The following is a 19,262-nucleotide window of genomic DNA, read 5'->3' as shown; positions in this document are numbered from 1 at the left end:
GAGGTAAAGGAACAAAGGTCCCTTGAGGAGTTCTCCATGACTGGCCCCCTCACTGCGAGATGCCACACACCCTGTTGGCACGGCTGCATCAGATCTGGACAGGATTGGGCCCCGAGTTGTAAATCATGACTTGTTAGTGGCCATCTCCTCCAACTTGTAGCATACTCTCCAAGCCTGCCGGAGAAGTTTCTTAAGGTTGGATGAGAGCATCCTTAAGGCAAAACAGCTAGTGCATATAGAGAAACAAAAGGGATAGCTCTTCCATGAGATAGGGTGGTTGCTTCAAGAGACATTAAATCCTGCGGATTTCAACCCCCTCCGGCCTGCCTGTTGCTCTTCTACCCCCCCTTCTGACTGTTAGGGCAAACTTCTTCTCGTCCCCGTCCCCCCCGCACCTATGCTAGTGTCAGCACAAAGGCCACTGTCTTCTAAAAAGGAAGATGAAGTGAAGAACAGGAAGAGTGGAGAGGGAGATGCTCTAAACTAGACTCTTTTCTTGCACTCCTTCCTTCAGGGAGAAAAAAAGAGAGTGATGTACGGGAACTGTTTGCTGTAACAGCAGCAGTGGGTGGACAGAGAGAAGGCAGAAAACATTTGATGTCTTGCTTTAGCCACCCAAAGCCTTTGGTCTGCTCTTGAAAGCACAGCCAGTGGTCGACTTGTTGGATAGTTTTACTTACTTTTGAGAGATGGTGCTCAGAGGAAAATCCCAAGCCGTACACAGTATTCGCTCTGCTATCTGCCCACTGGCCAAATTTCTGTGATGTTTTTGTGAATGTCATGTTGGGAGTGATGGTACTATTTATTATTGCCTGCAAAAACAAACAAAACAGAAAAGTTTCTGATATTATACTAAGTTAAAGAGTTCACTTCATCAAAACACCATAACTTAAACATGCCAGCAAAAGTTTGTAGCTTTGGCAAAATATAGGATAATTCCTTATATATGTAATCTCGTTCTATAAGCAAAATGCTGAACCTTCTAATTACTAAAATTCAGTATCGGAGAGCCACAAAACAAGCTTCAGCATTACATGAAAATGCTTGAGGCTCATGTGCTCCCAACCTTCTTGGATGCCGATTCTCTACACTAAAAGAGAATTGGCAAGCTATTGTTTGCACTTTCCCTCCAAACCTAAATTGGAAACTACAAGCCAACCAATAATTTGGATGCAACAGAAGCTACACTTTGTTGCAAAAAGGAGGGTATCAAAGATTGCAGAGAGGACCAGAAGCAAGTACAACACAACTTGAGGATCACTCATATAAATGTGAAAGGAATTATTCTGTAGAGTGCAGTGTTTAGTATAGTGTTAAGAAAGGATACAAAACAAAACTGCATTTCTAGATAACTTGCAGTGCAATCCTGAGCTGCACTTGGGCTGGCGCAAGTCCACTGTGCCGGCCCAGCAGGGTCGCAAACATGCTGAAAGGCATGTTTGTGCCTCCTCTGGAGTTGGCTAGGCTGGCACACATAGGTGCGCCAGCCTGCAGAAATGGAATAAGCAGCCTGCAGCCTGGAATAAGCCTCTGTGCTGACTGAGGCTCCGACTCTTGCGTCGGCTGAGTTTGGCCAGTTGGCATTTGCAACCATATGAACAAAAGCCATTTAGGATGTAAGAATAGGCAAATCTGTCCAAGTAGCTCTTAACCACAGTAGCTAGTAGGCACTGGAATACCGTACTTCATAAATGGATGAAAAAGGCAGCTAGCCAATGAGACTTAAAAAAAAAATAAATTGTAAGAACCCCCAAGTATTGAACAAAGTAACAGACGACTTTACAGACTAAAGTAGAAACGTATCTGTGCAATAGACATGAAAATGTTATAAAAGAACACTCAAAGTGCACACCGAATGCATCAGTTTTATAGAATACATGGAATTCCCTATACCTCTAGTTCAGGGCTCTCCAAACCTGGCCCATGGGGCCAGTCCCTGCAGGGACTCCCCAAATTATATAAGGGTTCCATTTAGAACCTCCTTACATAAATCAATTTTTACTTTAGTTGGTACTGACTTGTGCAAGAGGATCCACCCATACTTGCTGCTCTGTAAAGTTTACCACTAGTTTTGCTCTGAAAGCTGGGTCATTCCCAGTGTGCCCGGTGTTTCCATCCAGTCCTTGGAACACAGTGATCTTGCCCCTTCTACCAAGCATGCCCTTTAAAGCAAAACATCCAAGATCGAAAGATCTGGACCATAAACATTTAAATCATCAGGATAATGAACAGGAAAGGACAATAATGCCACCTTGTTTTACAATGAAGCCTGCAAACCATTCAAATAAAACTGTACAACTGACAACGAATGGATATACTAAATCAGGGGTGCCCAAACCCTGGCCCTGGGGCCACATGTGGCCCTCGAGGTCTCTCAGTGCAGCCCTCAGGGAGCCTCCAGTCTCCAATGAGCCTCTGCCCCTCCAGAGATTTGTTGGAGCCCGCACTGGCCCAACGCAACTGCTCTCAGTGTGAGGGTGACTGTTCGACCTCTTGCGTGAGCTGTGGGATGAGGGCTTCCTACACTGCTTGCTGTTTCACGTCTGTGAAAGGAAAGGCCTTTCACGGCAGCAAAGGAAAGGCCAGCAAGGCCTTTTAAAGGCCTTGAGCTATTGCAAGACCTTCATTCTTTCATATAAGTTCATCTTTAATATATTCATTTATGTAAACTTATGTAAATTTATTCAAATTTTAAATGTAAATTCATTCTTTTTTTCCCCGGCCCCCGACACAGTGTCAGAGAGAAGATGTGGCCCTCCTGCCAAAAACTTTGGACACCCCTGTACTAAATAAATGAATCACACTCCTACTCCCCCCAACTAGTCTCTGAACCGTTGGCAATCAGAGCTGCATCCACCTGCTGGAACTGCAGTCAAAGATTCAATCTCTGTCCCCACCCCACCCCACCACCCCATCCCAGGACGGTTTTGAGCCACAGAACAGAAGAGAAAAGTTTCAGTCCATATTTTCCATCATTCTTCTATTTATACTCATAGCCTCCTGTTTACACGCATAGTGTTGGGGGATAGGTATAAGCAAGTGTGTGGAACAAGTAGTCTTCAGCCTCAGTGGCCTCAAACTTGAAGGTTAATGTCAAGGCAGAAATACTTGAGCCAACAGCCTCTTTTTAATTACTAATGAAGCAAGGTGGCCAATCATTAGAGAGTCAAAAAGTAATCTTCTGTTTCATTCATACTACAAAAGCTAGTGCTAGTACTCTTCTGACAAAGCTGCTACTTCAGAAGGTGCCATCCTTGTCTTGGGAGACTGAACAGGAAATCAGGAAATTGCTTCTCTTCTGCAACTGTTACTTCCTTATGGGAGCTCAGACATCAAAGTACCATCATGTGCAATTGTGTGTAGGAGAAGCAGAAGCCTGCATGAGAGAGATCTTTTCCTTCTCTCAGCGTGCACCAAGGGAGGGCATTACTACGGTTGGCCCAAGGCTTCCACAGAACAGAAAGAGAAAGAGGAGTGGCAGGGGCAGGTGGGTACACAGAGATGGGCGCTCCCCACCAATCAGCCTGTGGTGATGGCTTCATGGATGGGCCAGCCCTGGGCCCATTGCTCCAAGGGGCTCGAAGATGCACTGTCTGAACAAAATACGCACCATTATGTATTAAGCAAGAGAAATGAAATGAAAACTAAGGGCAAAATAATGGGTTATGCAACTTTCCTCCCCCGCCCCCACTTCAAAGCAAGTACAAGGGAGTGCTATATTTGACTGAAATTGTAAGGGTGCTATAAATCAGAAAGGTGGCATTAGAAAGGGGACACAGAGTTAGACTCTTGCCAAGTCTACAGCTTTGATAACATTCAAAAAAAAATCCCTTGTAGCTGCATTTAAAGGAAAAGTGACAGGGGATCCAATCATAGATCTCCCGTGTCACTGGAATTTAGCTACATTTGTGAGGGGCTCTGGCATGTGACAGTAAGGATGAAAATTAAATTAAAACTGCATTAAGTTTTATAGACATTAGGTGCCACTAATACAGTATCCTCACACAATACTTTCTAAACCTACAAATGTAAGAAAAAAGTATGTTAGTGTGCTCCAATTAATTCCAGAAGTCTAACAAAATATTCAATGATTCAAAATATTCAAAGAAGCATTCTGTGTTTTTTAAAAGGGGTTTCCAAGAATGCAGGTTGCTAATTATATATTTTTTATTCAAGTCAACCAGCTCAGAAACAAGTGAAGTCTCATTCAAAAGTAGTAATTGGCTCTGAATTTAGATCAGAGTCATGAGAAGTTCAACACCTTGTAGCCAGATCAGTTCCTGAATCTGAAAGGTCATCTTCTCTGGGGTTGGAAATAGAGACACCAGAGGAGTCAGAAATCTGCCACTCAGCAATAGCTGAGAAAGAAATACTTGTTCAGTGATGGGTAACTCTACTGCAGCTTGCTTCAAGGAAGAGGTTATCAAAAGGGAGAAACAGCACTGAAGCTGTTAATTCTAATTACAATGCATATGTCAGATGTTCACATTTTTGGCTGTGACAATAGTTACTTTTCATCCAGATGAGGAGTTGCTACAGTTAACTGCAAGAAAAATGAATGCATGTTTCAACCTTCTACATTTAAGTCATCCAGTGGGTGGTGCTAGATAATTGTGTAAAGTGACTCTCACATGAACACTGCAGGGTTTTTTCCTCTCCCGTGTCTCCAGGAACACACTAAAACATGAATGAAATTGTTTAGATGATAGTGTCGATACTCTCAGAAGACTGCCTTTATGCCTCACCACCAGACTTCAGTAGAGAAATCCTTTCATTTTTTCATTCTTGAATTAAATCATACAGTGTCAGTATCTGCTTCGCATACTGGCATCAATTAAGTTTTTCCATGAATTGGGAGGTTGATACACTACAAGAATACAAAGTGGTCACAATATCAGGAGGCAGGCTGCTGTGATTTCAAAACAGCAGATCCAGAAATCTTTAAAGGCTCCAGGCCTCAAGATAATTCTTCATGGCAGGTCAATTAGCAGAATTGTGTACAGTTGGGTACAATGCATTTATTTGGTTCACAAGTTAAGATTCAAAAGAAGATTCAAAAACAGAAGACAAACTGTTAGGAATTGCACACAATTTTTTTGTTTAGCTTTCTCATAATCCCAAATGCTTTTATAAAGAAACCTCTATATCAGCCATTTTCAACCATTGTGCCATGGCACACTGGTGTGCCATGAGTGGTCCACAGGTGTGCCACAGGAATTCGGGGAGAGGTCATTTATTAATAGGGCCAATGGGAGATGTGAGCCCCACTGGCAGCATGGTGTGCCTTGTCAAATGTCAAAAACCTGGTGGTATGCCTTGACCATTTTAGTGCCTTGTCAGTGTGCCATGAGATGTAAAAGGTTGAAAATCACTGCTCTATATATTGGTAGATACCCATTCAATTGAGAACCCTTCCCCCTTGCAACCTACCAGGCACTTGTCACATTGACATACCTTTTACCTAATTCCAAACCTTTTCCCTCCCCAACCAACCCTATATTTCTCCTTTGTCGAAGGTGAAACTGAAAAGATTCCAAAGTTGGTAAAAGCTGCATTTTAAAAAAGGCTTCCAATTAATATTTTAAATAGTTAAAACATTTTTCACTAGATAATAGTTTATCAAAGAACTTGCATCAACTTATCTTTAACAGCATTTTAATCTTTTTTACAAAGGAATGGCCTACGCAGCAAACAGTTTAACAAGCACAAAACATACTAGAAATCCTTTTGACCTTACACAAGTCCACAAAGTGCATTACAAAAGACAGATCAGACTTTCTATGAGAAAACGGAGCTTTGTGTTGACTCAAAGTTCATCAGAAAATCATGATAGCAAAAGTACATCTTTGCCATATTACCTTGGATTAGCAATATTAGTAAATTATATACCCCAAACAGCAAGTCTCAGAACCCTTCAATCTCCTTTATAGCAAACGTATGAAAATAAGTCAAAGAAAGCAAAGGTGTCCTTCAAACAACCCAAATCACTACACTCCAAAGGCAAATTTTAACACAATATCAATTTGTAACTGATGTTCCAAGAGAGATTGTCTTTTTCTGGACCCACATTTCAACAGAACCTTCTAAGCTGCATTAAAAGAAAAACACAGACTACAATGAAAAGTTTACGCTTAAAGGTCAAAACATTTCTAATAGTTTATCTGAGCTTAGACAGTCAAATAGCTTACCTTTGAGCCATCCAAGCTGATTATCCTATAGACATTTCTTGTGCTGTCATAGAAGTAGGACACAGTAACAGCATGCTTGCTGGTGGGAACCCAGTTCTTCTTTGTATTAGGGTCAATCTGGAAGACATGAGCTCGGGTGCTGTAGATGGGTTGCTCCCTGAAGGGCAAAAAGTAAAAATGATGAATCTGATGTGGACGCAATATGGTTGTACACAAGTTGTCTGGATATTCCATCCATTGGGCCCCATGGATTTCAGTTTGCATGAATACTTTATCTGCCCTCTCACAACAAGCTTTTATGTATGGAGTGGGATATGGCTGTGAAGCACATGAACAGTATTCACAGGCAAGAGGAGCACAAGTCCTTTAAAACAAATTGAGTGGCCAGCTGTACACTCAGATAAAAAAGATGTATCTAAATATAGAGGCACTACTGATCCACCATCTTCCCCTCCCCCATTCTCCATCTGTCAACCTCTAACACTAGTTGTCAATAATACAAGTGTCATTTCCTTCCATTGAGGGCTATCTAGTTATATGATTTACCTCAAATTTTTGCCTGGGCCACAGGTGTACATATATGGTGCGTATATGCAACGTTGGACAGAAATGGCTTACTTAATAGCCTAGATTGTTCAACAAATCACAGCCCATAACTAGAAACTGAACTCTTGTTTGCGTTTCCATCAAATATTTCCAGTGATAATTCATGACTATCTCCTCCTTTAGTTAGTTTAGTTTCATTGCTGATGAGGTGCATACCATGTATCTGCTTACATCTACAGAGTGCTGGGCAGGAGGTCTGGTCTAGAGGGTAGAGCCTCTGTTAGCACGAAGATAACATCAGAAGGTCGCCAGTTCGAGGACACCGGCAGCTCCCTGAACGGCTGACAATGGCGAGACCTTGAAGCAGCTGACAAGCCTAGCTGAGTGATTCCACCTGCTCTTGGTGTGAGCAAGAAGCATCTTGGCTGCCCTCCATGTGAGAGATGGAGCTGCTTGTCAGGCTGCCTGGGAGAACTGGAGGCCAGAAGTGAGACCAAACCAGGAAGATCCATTTTGAAATGATGTTGGTTCTTGAAAGAGAGAACCTCTATGTTTGTAAAAAATCCCCTGGAGGGATTTAGAAATGCCTGCCTATGTAAACCGCCTTGAATAAAGTCAGAGGAGTAATCCGATGACCAGAAAGGCGGTATATAAATACCTAGTTATTATAATATTATTATTATTATTATTATTACAGAGAGAAAAAACAAAATGCAAGCTACCTATTAAAGATTCTGATAGAAATCAGGTTATGGTCAGGAAGCTAATACTGTACTCTGAACAGAATATAATTGACCCTAAGGTTCTAGTTTCCTCTTGGAAAACTGACCCCATGACCCAGTGTTTAGCAGTAAAATCAGCAGCTGAGATGTGGGAGGCCCCAGCCCATGTTCACAACCCACAATGTATACAGATCAGCATATAGTGAAAGACAATAACGAAGATAGATGACCAATAAATCCCCTCAGCAGGGTTGGTTCAAGACCTCCTGGCAACTATGTCAAATGTTTCCCCACCTTTAACTGGTGTTGTGCAAGGTTCTGATTTTGCCACTAGACTGGAAAAGGAAGAGGGGGATGGAGCAGAAGAGAAATTGTGGAAAAGGGGAAAGAGGAGGGCTAGAGTAATGCATCCCCACCTTCCTTTTCAATCCAGGAAGTTAGAGGAGGCAGGTTGAGCTGATGGATTTCTCCCCTGCCCCCCAACAATCTCAGTAAGCCTCATGGATGGCTTGGCACTGTCCTTCAGATAGAAATTTTGGAAAAATAGATATCTAATCACAATGTTTATCAAAAAAGATATATTTGCATGGCTGAAAATGGTTGAAAGCGTTGAATAGTTCCGCTATGAGATAGCAAGTGAAGTGCTGCTTGTGTGAACCATCCGTTTAGCTCAAAAACCATGAGTACTGCAGCTGAGTATGGAATGGCCTAAGACCAGTTGCAGTCTGAAGCCCACCAACTTCTTAATATTATGAGAAAATAAAATGACTTATGCCACACTGTACATTTAATGTTTTAGCATAACATTACTGGCTCTGATTTTCCCCTGCTCATAAATTCAATTCACCTTTTAAAAGCTTGGAGGAAATTTTCCTACCACCTTACCAGCATTGCACTAGCTACCCACCAGTGTTCCAGGACTAACTGCAACTGTCTGAACAATTCAAGGCCTTACTATTGTTTTCCAACAATTTACAAAAAAGAAGTTGGGCTGACAGGTCTGCAATTCTTTGAGTTTTGCCTGATTTAATTTTTAAATTGCTATAAACACAAGCCATATCTCATTTCTTCTGGAAGCTGATTTTAGTGATAAGGATGCATTTCAGTTAGCAGTTCAACTGTTTACATTTAATGTTTTTTTTCTTTTTTACTTCAGGTGTAATGCTCAGGTAAAATCCAATAGAAGCCAAAAAACAAAATATAAATAAAAAAACCACCCATACCACAACAAAATTCCAGTAAAAGCAACATAGTAAGAATCAGAAGAACCAGGGAAATGCCTCCTGAAAAAGTCATATCTTTGGTCTTTGAAGAAACACTGGCAAGGAGGGAAACAATTTAGTGGTTGGGAGTTCCACAGGGTAAGAGCCACCACAAAGAAAGCCTTCTCACATGTCACTTCCAACCTAGTATCAAAAGGGCAGCAGGACACACAGCAGTACCTCCCTCTCAAATCTCAATAGGTCGGTAAATTCATATGGAGTTAGGAATTCCTTCACATACCTTTGTCCTCAGCCAGCATTTCCCAACTGGTGGTACATGAGGTAGTATCCAGTGGTACTCTGGACATGCGCCACCCAGCAGCAAGAACATAGTGCTACAGAAAGCTGCATGAGGCTTGGAAGGCAGAGTTTCAGTGCATGATTTTCATGCACTTGAAAAAGCCCACCCATCCTGAGCCTCTTACTGGTGTCTGTCACATTGCAGCCTCCCAACCCAGAAGTAAATGGTGATGGCATGTTCGCCATCTACTTCTGGTGGTACTTCTGGTAGATAGGCCATTGGAAGTGGTATGTCAGTGGACAAAGATAAGGAAACACTGTCCTAAGTCATGTAGATAACCAGCACCCTGAATTGCACACAGAAAGAAACTAGTACTCAATTCAGCTGCTACAATAAAGACAAGACACAATTATATAGGCTTGTGTTGGCCAACTCCTGGGCAGCTGTACTTTGTAGCAGCTGAAGTTTCTGGAGCGTCTTCAAGGGCAGCCTGCCCTACGTAGTGTGTATTGCAGTAGTCTATGCAGTGAAGATAAAATGGGCTCCCAACTCCATGAAGCTTCACAGCCTGTCAGTTAAACATTCAGTGGTCTTCTGTAGCCAGAATGGTTGTCCTATTTTAGCTGCAGTCCAAGTTTGCCCCTAACTAAGAACATGCACTTCAATATTGTCTGTCATGAGACACACCATAGGTGGTGTTTGTGGTTAAGTGGTGGCAAGCACTGTCCCTTGGCAGCTGGGAATAAGAATAGGCCCTTAGTTTGGCTGTACTTGTACTTAAGAGGCGACTAAACAGCCACCGGGTAGATGGGACTCGTTAGCCTGGTAAGGCAGCTCATCTGAGAGAAGGAAAACTCTGATCCCAACCTCCACTGCCTTGTGGCTACATCCGGTTATGAAAGAGGCTTTCAGGAGTCAACCTCAAGACAAAATCCAGAGTTGGAGTCCCTGAGGCAGTTCATGGCTGAACACAGTCATGTTCTGGCAACTCCTGCGATGCCACTGGAACCAACTGTATTGGCTTCTGCCTTTCCATCGGACCATTTCAGTGACGTGGAGAGGGAGGATTTGCTGCATGGGTAACAGTCTATCCTCCATATTTACTTTACCCAGGCTTTGCGCACTGGAGAGGACACTCTGTTCCAGAACCACTATTCAGAGCGCGATACCATAGTCTTCCGAGACTGAAGGATGCCAGCATGCACAGGTGGCAAACAGTAAACAAAACACAGAAATCCTTTTATCAAAATTGCATCTGTATAGTTTCTACTGTTGAAATATTATAGTGGCAAGATTAGACAGGCCTACTTTTAAAGGGGGCACAAAAATCCGCTTGCCTGCCCCACTCAGGTGAGCAGAAGTCGGATGTGGTCTAGTCTCACCTCTAGATCTCCTAATAGTATTAGCACCATCCCTGGTTAAGTGGATGGCTAGCTTGATTTTTCTGATTTCCATTTGTACAGGGGAGTCACAGTGCTATCTAGGGTCAGGCTAACAGAAACATCAAATACATCCACTCTGTTTGGCATTAGTAAAGATAAAGCTGGATTATTGTGTCTGCTTTGGGTAACTTCACTTTAAGACGGATGGTTCTATGCACATTGATAACACTATGATTAAAGGAAGCACAGAAGGGAACATGTTTAGAAGATGAAGGAAATAAGGACACTGAGATGACTTAATAGTAGAACTAAAGCAGCAATTGGTAAATTAATTATTCACATTCAGAATTGGTACGGTTCTCAAAAAAGTCTTTCATCTGGGAAAGGGCGAGAGTGTTAAGATAAAGACCTCAAGTACATAAAAGGCTATTGCAAAGGTTATGGACAGTAATGTTTCCAATTGAATTTATGGATAGGGCAAGAAGGAATTGCTAAAAGTATAATCAAACGAAACTGCACTCTTCATACAGCACTGGTTTATGCAAGACAAATCCCACAAACTACCACTTGACACCTTGTCAATGTACAACCAGATAGTAATACTGTGACTCATATGAACACTGTTTCTACTCACGCATAGTTTTGGAGAGCCAATACTTAGAAGACCCAGGTTCTAATCCCTGGTCAGCCATGAAACTTGCTTTCTTGGGCCAATCACTACCTTTCAGTCTAGCCTGCTTCACAGGTTTGTTGCGAGAATAAAAGGAGATGAATGAGCCACATCCACATCCACCATCCTAAGTTCCTTGAAGGACAGGTGGCATATGAAAGATAAAAGCCATTTTATTTTTCCCCCCACATTTAATGCATTTAACTGCCCTTCTGGTTTTCCATAACTGCAGTTTAAGACCATGGGCAAGCTTTACAAGGCTTCCACAGTCAGTCTACGGTTGCACAAAGCTCTGTCGCACTCCAGAGGTAGAGGGCAATTTCATGGACCTTTGCCCGAGGAGCAGGAAGTCTGCCACTGGTTGCAGGAGTTTAGGTTTCATTTATTAGTAGGGTCATTGGGAATGTAAGCCTCCTCTGGCAGTATGGTGTGCCTTGTCAATTGCCAAAAAACTGATTGTGAACCTTGAAAGTTTTAGTGTCTTGTCAGTGTTCCATGAGATGAAAAAGGCTGAAAATTGTCAGGCTCTAAATGAAAGGAGGCAAAGCTGTAAATCTGCAACAAAATGCAACTGCTGACTATGCCAATGGGAAGACCTCTGTCATGTCACCAAGAAACTATCTCCTAAATCTTGGAGCCGTTTTACACTGCTAAAAGAAACATTTTAAAGATAAACATGGGTAAACGTGCATGTGATGCTTTTTTTTTTTTTTAAGGTAGCCCATCCTCTAGAACAGGGGTGCTCAAACTTTCAACTTTAGGGATGCTGGACCTTTAACAAGTGTACAGAAGAGAGAATTTCAGCAGGTGTAGCTTGTCATCTGTGGGATGACAAGTTGCACCTGCTACAATTCTCTCTTCTATACACTTGTTAAAGGTCCAGCATCCCTAAAGTTGAAAGTTTGAGCACCCCTGCTCTAGAACAAGGGATTGTGGGAAAGATTGCTGAAGTCCTTGATTTGATGGTATGTGCACCCGTCATTCAAATTGCTACATTAAAAGGAAGCTGGGCTCAGGTTGCAGCTGGAAGATTTTCTGCAAGCTTTTTACATTATAAATATCCACCTTTAAGGTAATATGACTGGGGAAGGCAATGGCAAACCACCCCACTCATAGTTTGCCATGAAAGGATCCATGGCAACACTCCATGGGTCAGTAATGACTCGGTGCTTGCACAGGGGACCTTTTCTTTATCTTGACCTTTAAAATTGCCTCCTCTAGAAAAATTCTGCTCACTACAAGAGGTTGAGATAGATGGCATTTTAGATTGTTTCCTGCTCAACCATTTGGACTCAGACCAAAGCAGCTGCTTCATGCATTTCAAGCACAAGCATATTTTGCATCTCTCCAGTGCTACTAGTTTGCCAGGCCAATAAAGTGTATTCAACTGAAGCCAAATGTGAACTGTTCACGGAAGTCCACACTAGACAGTCATAGCAGAGAAGACACTCCTCAGATAAGAGCAATTTGACCTGAACTTCCACATAATGCACTTGTTTTCTCCTTGTTACACCATGTGAAGGTTATCCAGCAGAACTGTTTTGAAACTGACAATTTGATATAAAGTCCTAAACAGAAGATGAAGAGCAACTGTTAAGGATGCTTCTGTAACCAATTGGCAGAATTAAACCCTTTTAAAAGATTGCAATGCAATCACAAGCATACTCCATTATGTATTTCACACGAAATTCAGTACACCTAGTCAGATTTAAATCAGACAAACATTTCTGGCACCAATCCTTAAAAGGATTTTTATTGGTTAAATTTATCATTTGGGAGCTTGCATCTTAGATTAGTAATGTAGCTCTCTTGCTTTATGTCATGGAAATAGCTAAAGACAAAAGACACATGATCTCCTCCTCCTCCTTCCATTAGGAGTATTCTGCAATTGGACCAACTTTAAATGGTCCTGCTCTAAAGAAATCACCACCTGATCTTTTTAAGTGCCTCAGAAAAAAATCAAAGTGACTTAGAAAAACCTCTTGGGGTGCAATCATAACTTCTTAGTGCTTTCCAGTCCTGGCATAGTGGTGCCAATGGGATGCAGTGTGCTGCATCCTGCAGTTGGGTGTCACTCATGGAGGCCTCCTCAAAGTAAGGGAATGTTTGTTCCCTTACCTTGGAGCTGCATTGCCCTTAGGTCAGTGCTGGAAAGCACTGACATAAGGGGTTAGGATTGTGCCCTTGGTAAATTATTATGCAGTTAAGGGGCTGGAAGTTCTTGCTTACTGCATTTGCTTACTTACACAGTACACCATAATGTAAGACAAAGGCATGAGTTAATTCCTCTGGCTTGTCATAGTATCCAAGGCCCTGTTGACCACTGGAACCCAAGATCCCAAAAGTATCCATTCTTGGTGATGAAGGCTCAGGACAAGGCACCAAAATGCCTTGTCAGGCACCTCACGAGAGCTGCCTGAGCTGGTTTCTGAGACTCAAACTTCACCTTACATGAAGACTAACTTTTCAGAATCATCTTTTGATTTCCAGATAGCTATGGATCCATTTCAGATCACTACATGAGTCAGAATCATAGTTTGAAGACCACTGCCACAGTACAAACAACTGAATCAGCTCTAGATAGTGACTATTTCAGGCTAGAACCCACTCTTCTTCAGCTCCAAATGAAACAACTTATTGCAAGAATGTAGTTCAGCAAGCACCTTGAAGAGCTATGAAGTTCAAATACTTGCATATATTATTGGAGTAGATTGGTCCAATAGTGCAACATTACAAGAGTAAATACAGAACCAAATGTTGACAAATTGTTAATTGTATAGGCTGAGAAATGTGATGTCCTGTGTAAGCCACTGATTGCTTTATTAGGTTCCTTGAAGTTATTACTGCAAGTTTATATGAACAATTATACTGAAGAGAAAAATTGACCTTCCTAAGTCATGGTTCTCCAAATGCCGACGTGAAGTACTTATTTCACCTCACTTACATTAACAGTAGAAATGTTAAAAGTGAATTGTCACATCAACTTGAAATAACCAACTGCATGAACACATTATGTCAACAGTTCCCAAAATGTGGGGTCCATGGCCTACCAGTGAGTCACAACCCAATTTTTGGTAGGTTGCAAAACTGTTAAGGCAGATTAGGCTATGTGCATCAAGAAATCCTGAAATTTGAGCCCATTCATTCATCCAAGTCCTATCTCTAATGTATTTATTTAAATTTTATGCTTAAAATTTTTTTCTGGACCTCAGCACCACACCAGATATTGGATGCGGCCCTCTACCTGAAATGTTTGGAGACCCCTGAGAAGAGGAATACCTTCAGTCATTTTCATAGTGTTTCCTCGCTCATTAAATAACCCTCTATAGCAGTGGTTCCCAAACTGGTGGGTCATAACCCACCAGGGGAACTGGAAAAGGGCTGTTCCCCTTTAAGGGATTGCACAATGCAATCATGTTGCTTCTGGGCAGGGTTTTTCAGCTTACCTGTGGGTTGCTATGGCTCTCTGGAGGGTCTGGGTAGCCTGCAACCCCCTCTGCAGCCCTCCCTGAAGCTTGGAAATGCTGTAAAAAGGAAGAAAACCCACTTCCCAGTTTTCATCCTGAAGCAGAAATGAGGTTTTTTTTTCTTTCTTTTTACAACATTTCAAAGCCTTGGAGAGGACTGCAGAGGGAGTTGCAGGCTCCCCAGACCCTCCAAAGAACCATAGCCAGCACTAGGTAAGTTGAAAAACCCCTTCCCAGCAACAGCACGATCATGATGGTCACGTTGCTGCCCCCCTCCCCCAATGCAAAGACAGGGTTCCCAAAGTATGACTGCATAATAAAGTATGACTTTGGGAACCGCTGCTCTACACTGCAGGAAGAGGAGGATGGATTTCTTTTTAGCCTCATGGCAGGTTTTCCAATTCACACCTCACTCGCTTTAAAGTACTTATTGCAAACCCTTAAGGTTAAAACTTGCCAATTCTTCTCTCCCCCACCACCTGTAATTCCTGACATAAGTACATCGCATTTCAATCACTCTCAACTACAAGACTTCAACTGATAAGATTCACAGCACCTACTCAACTTCTGGTTTCTTTACACTTATTTTTTTCCTCCTTTGCTGCAGAACTAAGACCTGCTCACAGAAAATATGTAAACCCAGAACACTGGCATGTTTCCTAAACAAAAGGTAGCAGAGAAGATGGGAGTTTTCTTCCTCTCCCAACAGTGAGATGAATTATGAAACTGCTAATTTCTGTATGCCCTAAACATTGTGATTGCCTCTGGAAACTCACAAGCTGGTGTTTACAAACGCCCCCCCCCCAAATGAATTCTTTAAATTCTGTTTAGAAACCAAAGGCATATATACATTTGGTTTAGTTGCACATTAATACTAGAACAGAGCAAAACAACGCAAGGGAATTCCAGTAGCTGAAAATAATGCTTTGTGTTGAGCTACCAGGCCTACTGGTATAATCCGCTTTAGCAACTTCCAGTGCTTGTTATCTTCCCAGTACTTATTCAGATTTATTCTTCAAGTGCTTATCTAAAGTCTTTAATTTCTCAAAAATTGGTGCCCCATATTATAGGTCTTAAAAGGTCAAGTTCAAAGTTATTACATGGGCTTCAGCATCCTGCTTGTGCCACTTAATTTATGATCTAGTATTTTAGCAGATGTTTTTCCCCTTTAAGAGAGTGGTAGTCTAAAAGCACGCATTCTATCTTTGAGGATTTTAGTTGAGGGCTTAGCTTACTCACTCATGGATCCACCAACTTAAATGGTAAAATCTTGGAAGTTTGGAAAGGCCATATAGATAAGGCAAAGCCCACATGCATATATCATCATTGTGAAGGGGAAAAGTGGAAAAAAGCCTTTGGGGGACAGGAAACCATTTGTGTAGATAGCTAGGCAAACCACTTTGTGAACTACTTTTTATTGAAAAGCAGTATATAAATATCCTTAATATGTGCCAGCGTATGTGTATGTTCATCTTGCCATTCCTCAACACTGCTAATCCTTAGAGGTCCCCACATGTTATATAATACTTGCAGTACACAAATGTGTTTTACTAGTTCTGACACTCAGCCGAATGAGTCTCACTTCAGGTCTTGAATGTTCCCACATCAAATAGGAATACAAAGACTTGTGCATCAAACCAAAGTGAATTCTGAGCTGAGCTTTAATGCCAGGCATCTCAAGTCTATACCCTATCAAATGCTTCATACTTGTTCTCTGAAGATAACATAATGCTTAAAGCCAACTTTAAAGCCGGCTTCAGCGTTTGTCACTAGCCTTCTCCAAGACTGTTTCACTGCAGTTTATTCAGTACACTAAGCATGTGCATTTTGGCATATACAGGGATGACCATTATAAGTGTCCCCCCCCCCCGCCGTATACAATCCTCACATTAAGTTCTCGACTTTGAGAACTAGACATTAAAATTCATTGCACTTACATCCTTTACCTCTTACAAGTTCTACTCTCTCCAAGCTTTTAAATGAACAGCCCTGGATTTTGCCATAGCTGTGCCTGTAGGCTCTTTTCCCCATCCAAGCTCTTACAGAGACAGAACTGGATATTTAAATGTTGCCATTGCCAAACCAGTATGTTCTTCTTCCTTGTCCCCCACATCCTCTGAGCTCATAACGGGACACTTTTGTATGGAGTACAGTACTATCAATGTTGACATGTGATATGTTTTTGCATTGTGTCATTAATTGCAGTAACATGGTGAGTAGCTTTTTATTTTGCCCAACCTGGATATTTGGATTTGCTGCACAGGCATTATTTTAGCTTCTAATCCCTTATTTATAGTACTGTATTTCTTGGGAGGGGGAAAATTACCTTTTATGGGGGGAATTTCCCTTTATAAGTTGCTTCACGAGAAATCCAAGTTTTCCAGGTACTAACCGCAATGTATAAAGAGGATCTCTTGTAGCAATGACTGTTTAAATTGTCTGCAAATGCCTTATGGCTTTCACTAGAATGATCATAGTAACACTGAGTTAGATCATGTAAGTGAACAGCTCTGCTATGTCAAATGACTAGCAGGGGAAGAAATTAGCAAAATATTTTAAAAATCTCTTGATAGAGAACCTTCTCAACTCCATTGCAAAGTCATGAAATTTCAACCCTAGTTTTTTTAAAACCATGACTCCACAGCAAGTGCAAAGTTTGAACTGTGGTTCGTATGAACTCCCAAATTAGGAAGCAAAGACAACTTCAAATTCTGCTTTCATATTCCACTCTGGAACAACAGTTCTGGGCTTCACATGAGCCAGGATTTACAGAAATCAGTATTTTAAACAGCATGAGCAGAAGACCAAGGGAAAGGGAGAGAAGCGGAAGCATATGAGCTCTCTAGGACTTCTTCAGCATGGTAATCTTGTTACAGCTGAGCCAAACCACTGTATCTGTTTGCAAGTGGCTAATATCTGACACCACCAGCTTCTCTAGTAAGAGGACTTTCCACTCAACACAAGTAGAAGTTCAATGTCTCAACATAATGTGAGAAGTTCTCATATTAATATAACAGTAGCAATAGAAACGATGCTTCACATCTGGTCAGCGAGTCAGAAAGAAGAGCACGTATTCATCTTGCACACAAACCAAGCTAAAGGGTTTCTGCACTGACATAAGACAATGTGCTTTTGCTCACTGCAGGGACCCAATGCTAACCACACACTGGCACAACAGCTGCTTATTGTACTGTTGCGCTTACACTCATTCCAAGAGCAGATGTAATATGAAGGAGGAAGAGGGGAAGGGCAAAAAGGCAAAGACTACAAATATTTGCTGTTCCTTTGGCAGCACAACATCCAAACGGTGTGTAGTAGTAAGAAGGGATGGGGACCACATGAAGCTGAAGCTTTGCTCCATCTGTCCAAATAGAGGACTGCCTTATACCAAGTCAGCCATTGGCCCATCTAGCTCAGTATCAATGCTGAGCGACAGCAGATCCCTAAAGTTTCAGATTTTCTCTCTGTCGTGCCTGGGTCTGACAGGAATGGAAATCTGGAACCTTCTATGTTCAAAGCAGATGCATTACCATTGAAATATGGCAGGGGTGCCCAAACCCCGGCCCTGGGAACACTTGCGGCCCTCAAGGACTCCCAATCCGGCGCTCAGGGAGCCCCCAGTCTCCAATGACCTTCTAGCCCTCCAGAGCCCAAGCTGGTCTGATGCAACTGGTCTCAGCGTGACGGCCAACTGTTCAACCTCTCGCGTGAGCTGTGGGATGAGGGCTCCCTCCACTGCTTGCTGTTTCACATCTGTGATGCAGCAGCTGCAGCAAAGGAAAGGCTGGCCTTGCTTTGTGCAAGGCCTTTCATAGGCCTTGAGCTATTGCAAGACCGTCATTCAATATTATAAGTTCCATCTCTAATATATTCATTTATGTAAATTTATTCAAATTTGAAATGTAAATTATTTCAAATTGCCAAAAAGTTTGGACACCCCTGAACTATAGGAACTCCCTCTACAGGTTTGCTACATTATATGCGACGAACTTGGTGGGGGGTGCGCACTAACGTCTCCTGTCGCATCTCCTGCTTCTGTTTTGATTTTTGCGTCTCCTCTCTGTCCTAATTGGCCAAATGCTTTTAATTTAACTAGTTTTTATATAGGAACCTCTCTGGCAATTGGAAGGTTGCATTTTTGTTTTCAAAGTTGTACAGTTTAAGGGGGATTGACTTGGATTACAGATAAACAATGGCGAAGAAGAAGAAACGCCAGAGAACTCCATCGGGACTGGCAGATAAGAGTCCACCTGCAAAAAGCAAAACAAGGAAGCTCTGTTTGGCTGAGCTCCCGAACTGGGCAAACAGTGAGTCAACTACTGAGGTAATCTCTGGGTTTACTTCTAATTATAATAGTGTTGACAAGAACTGTGTCCAAGATAGCAATTCCTTAGTTCCTTGTTGCATGATGGCATCAGCTTTAGACTCAGTTGAAATTGGCTCTAAGAACTCAACACTGTTGGCTAGAAGTGCTTCTTGCATTGATTCAAAAGGAGCAACACTAAAGAGTACAGCGTCACAAACTGCACAGGTCACCGTGAATCTGGCTGAGGGCTCAGAAGATATAACTCACCATATTCTGCCAAATATCTGATGGAGGCCCTGGCTGAGCACTGCATTCTGACCGGAAAATCTTTATTGGCAATATTCCAAGAACTTCAAAATATTGTTTATTTTATGGAGAAGGAGCAAGGATGGCAATGCAAATGGCCAGCAGCTGTTTTAAATCAGCAAAACACTGACCGTTCAGCAACAATACCTCAGGCAGCCTCCCCAGTGGCTTC

At 42.0% G+C, this 19,262-nt stretch overlaps 1 protein-coding gene across 1 annotated transcript in view; it reads right to left on the bottom strand.

The window, feature by feature from the left end:
* Nucleotides 1–19,262, bottom strand: part of HOMER1 (homer scaffold protein 1) — a 108,892-nt gene that overhangs the window by 66,372 nt on the left and 23,258 nt on the right. Inside the window, exons 2-3 of the mRNA XM_066615332.1 lie at nucleotides 6,189–6,345; nucleotides 681–812 (exon numbers count right to left, since the gene is read on the bottom strand). Of these exons, the coding sequence (XP_066471429.1) occupies nucleotides 681–812; nucleotides 6,189–6,345 (289 nt within the window). The remainder of the gene's footprint in view (nucleotides 1–680; nucleotides 813–6,188; nucleotides 6,346–19,262) is intronic.

This window comes from Tiliqua scincoides, chromosome 2 (genome assembly GCF_035046505.1).
Source record: "Tiliqua scincoides isolate rTilSci1 chromosome 2, rTilSci1.hap2, whole genome shotgun sequence".
NCBI lineage: Eukaryota > Metazoa > Chordata > Lepidosauria > Squamata > Scincidae > Tiliqua > Tiliqua scincoides.
Note: the sequence above shows the minus strand (reverse complement) of the source record. Positions and strands in the feature narration are given on the sequence as shown.